General features: G+C 58.9%; 1 protein-coding gene across 1 annotated transcript in view; it reads right to left on the bottom strand.

Annotated features, from left to right (window-relative positions):
- EMH_0092060 (uncharacterized protein) overlaps window positions 1-1,358 on the bottom strand; it is a gene marked incomplete at both ends in the record, with an annotated part of 1,967 nt that extends 609 nt beyond the window's left edge. The window contains 2 exon segments of the mRNA XM_013501788.1: window positions 3-1,119; window positions 1,266-1,358. Of these exon segments, the coding sequence (XP_013357242.1) occupies window positions 3-1,119; window positions 1,266-1,358 (1,210 nt within the window).
- Between the last annotated feature and the right edge of the window lie 33 nt (window positions 1,359-1,391).

Below are 1,391 nucleotides of genomic sequence, written 5' to 3'. Positions count from 1 at the left end.
ACTCCCTATACACCCCGCGTACTGTCTCCTTATATGTTTCTGTCTCCCCAGTCTCTTACCAGCAGCAGCACCACCACGAGACACACGACTGCCTGCTGCTGTTGTTGCTGCTGCTGTTGCTGTTGCTGCTGTTGCTGCTGTTGCTGCTGCTGTTGCTGCTGTTGCTGCTGTTGCTGCTGCTGCTGCTGCTGCTGCTGCACCTTCTGAGACATACGCTGTCTCCACTCCGCTTACAGCGTGAGTAGAGACAGCAGCAAACTTCCCCGCAGCAGCAGCAGCAGCAGCAGCAGCAGCCCCTCCATAGGGTGTTGCTGTCGGCTTGGCGCTGCTGCTGTTGCTGCTGCTGCTGCTGCTGCTGCTGCTGCTGTTGCTGCTGCTGCTGCTGCTGGTTGCAGCTCGATCCCGCTGCAGTGGAGACGAATGCTGCTGCTGCCGCACCTGCTGTCTACTCGGGGGAGGCAGAGCGTCTGTGCTGTCTTTGCGCCCCGCCGCGGGTGCATCCGCCCCTCCACTGCCGTTGCTGCTGCTGCTGCTGCTGCTGCTGCTGCTGCTGGTGCTGCTGCTGGTGCTGGTGCTGCTGCTGCTGCTGGTGATAGGGGGGTCGGAGACAGGGGCAGCTGGCAATACACCACACCGCTGCGTCTGTCTCCCTGTGTGTTTGCCTCTGAGGATAACAGTCTTGTAGCTTGCATGCGCACCCGTGTCACAACATACACTTGTGCCGGTGCTGCTGCTGTTGCTGCTGTTGCTGCTGTTGCTGCTGTTGCTGCTGCTGCAGCTGCTGAGGCCTTCTTTGTTGCTGCTGCTACGCCTAGAGCTCCCTGTGTCAGTGCTGACACTCTCATACGTTCTCGAGGCCCCATCAGCAGGTGTATGTACACCGCAAGCTGCTGGGCCTTTGCAGGTCCCCCGTACCGCTTCTGTGTATGCCTCTGCGGGGCCCACGGGTGATACCTGCTCCTGCTGCTGCTGCTGCTGCTGCTGCTGCTGCTGCTGCTGCTGCTGTTTTTGCTGCTCTTGCTGCTGCCGGCGGTCCTGCTGATGAAGCTGCAGACGACCCGGCTCCCCTGCTGCTGCCTGCAACACCTCCGGTTCCCGTCTTTGCGGTTTCAGGCGTAGCTGCAGCAGCAGCAACAGCAGCAGCAGCAACAGCAGCAGCAGCAACAGCAGCAGCAGCAACAGAAGCAGCAGCAGCAACAGCAGCAGCAGCAACAGCAGCAGCAGCAACAGCAGCAAGAGAGAAATATAAAAAACGCAGAAGACACAAGCTCAAGCTCTCCTGCTACGGGTGTCTCCTTATCTCCTCGCTGCTGCTGCTGCTGCTGCTGCTCCTGAGAGAGAGGAGAGCTCAGATCCATACATACATATACATATAAACACATATATATATA

This window comes from Eimeria mitis, genomic scaffold, assembly GCF_000499745.2.
Source record: "Eimeria mitis Houghton genomic scaffold, Emh_scaff7590, whole genome shotgun sequence".
Classification (NCBI taxonomy): Eukaryota; Apicomplexa; class Conoidasida; order Eucoccidiorida; family Eimeriidae; genus Eimeria; species Eimeria mitis.
Note: the sequence above shows the minus strand (reverse complement) of the source record. Positions and strands in the feature narration are given on the sequence as shown.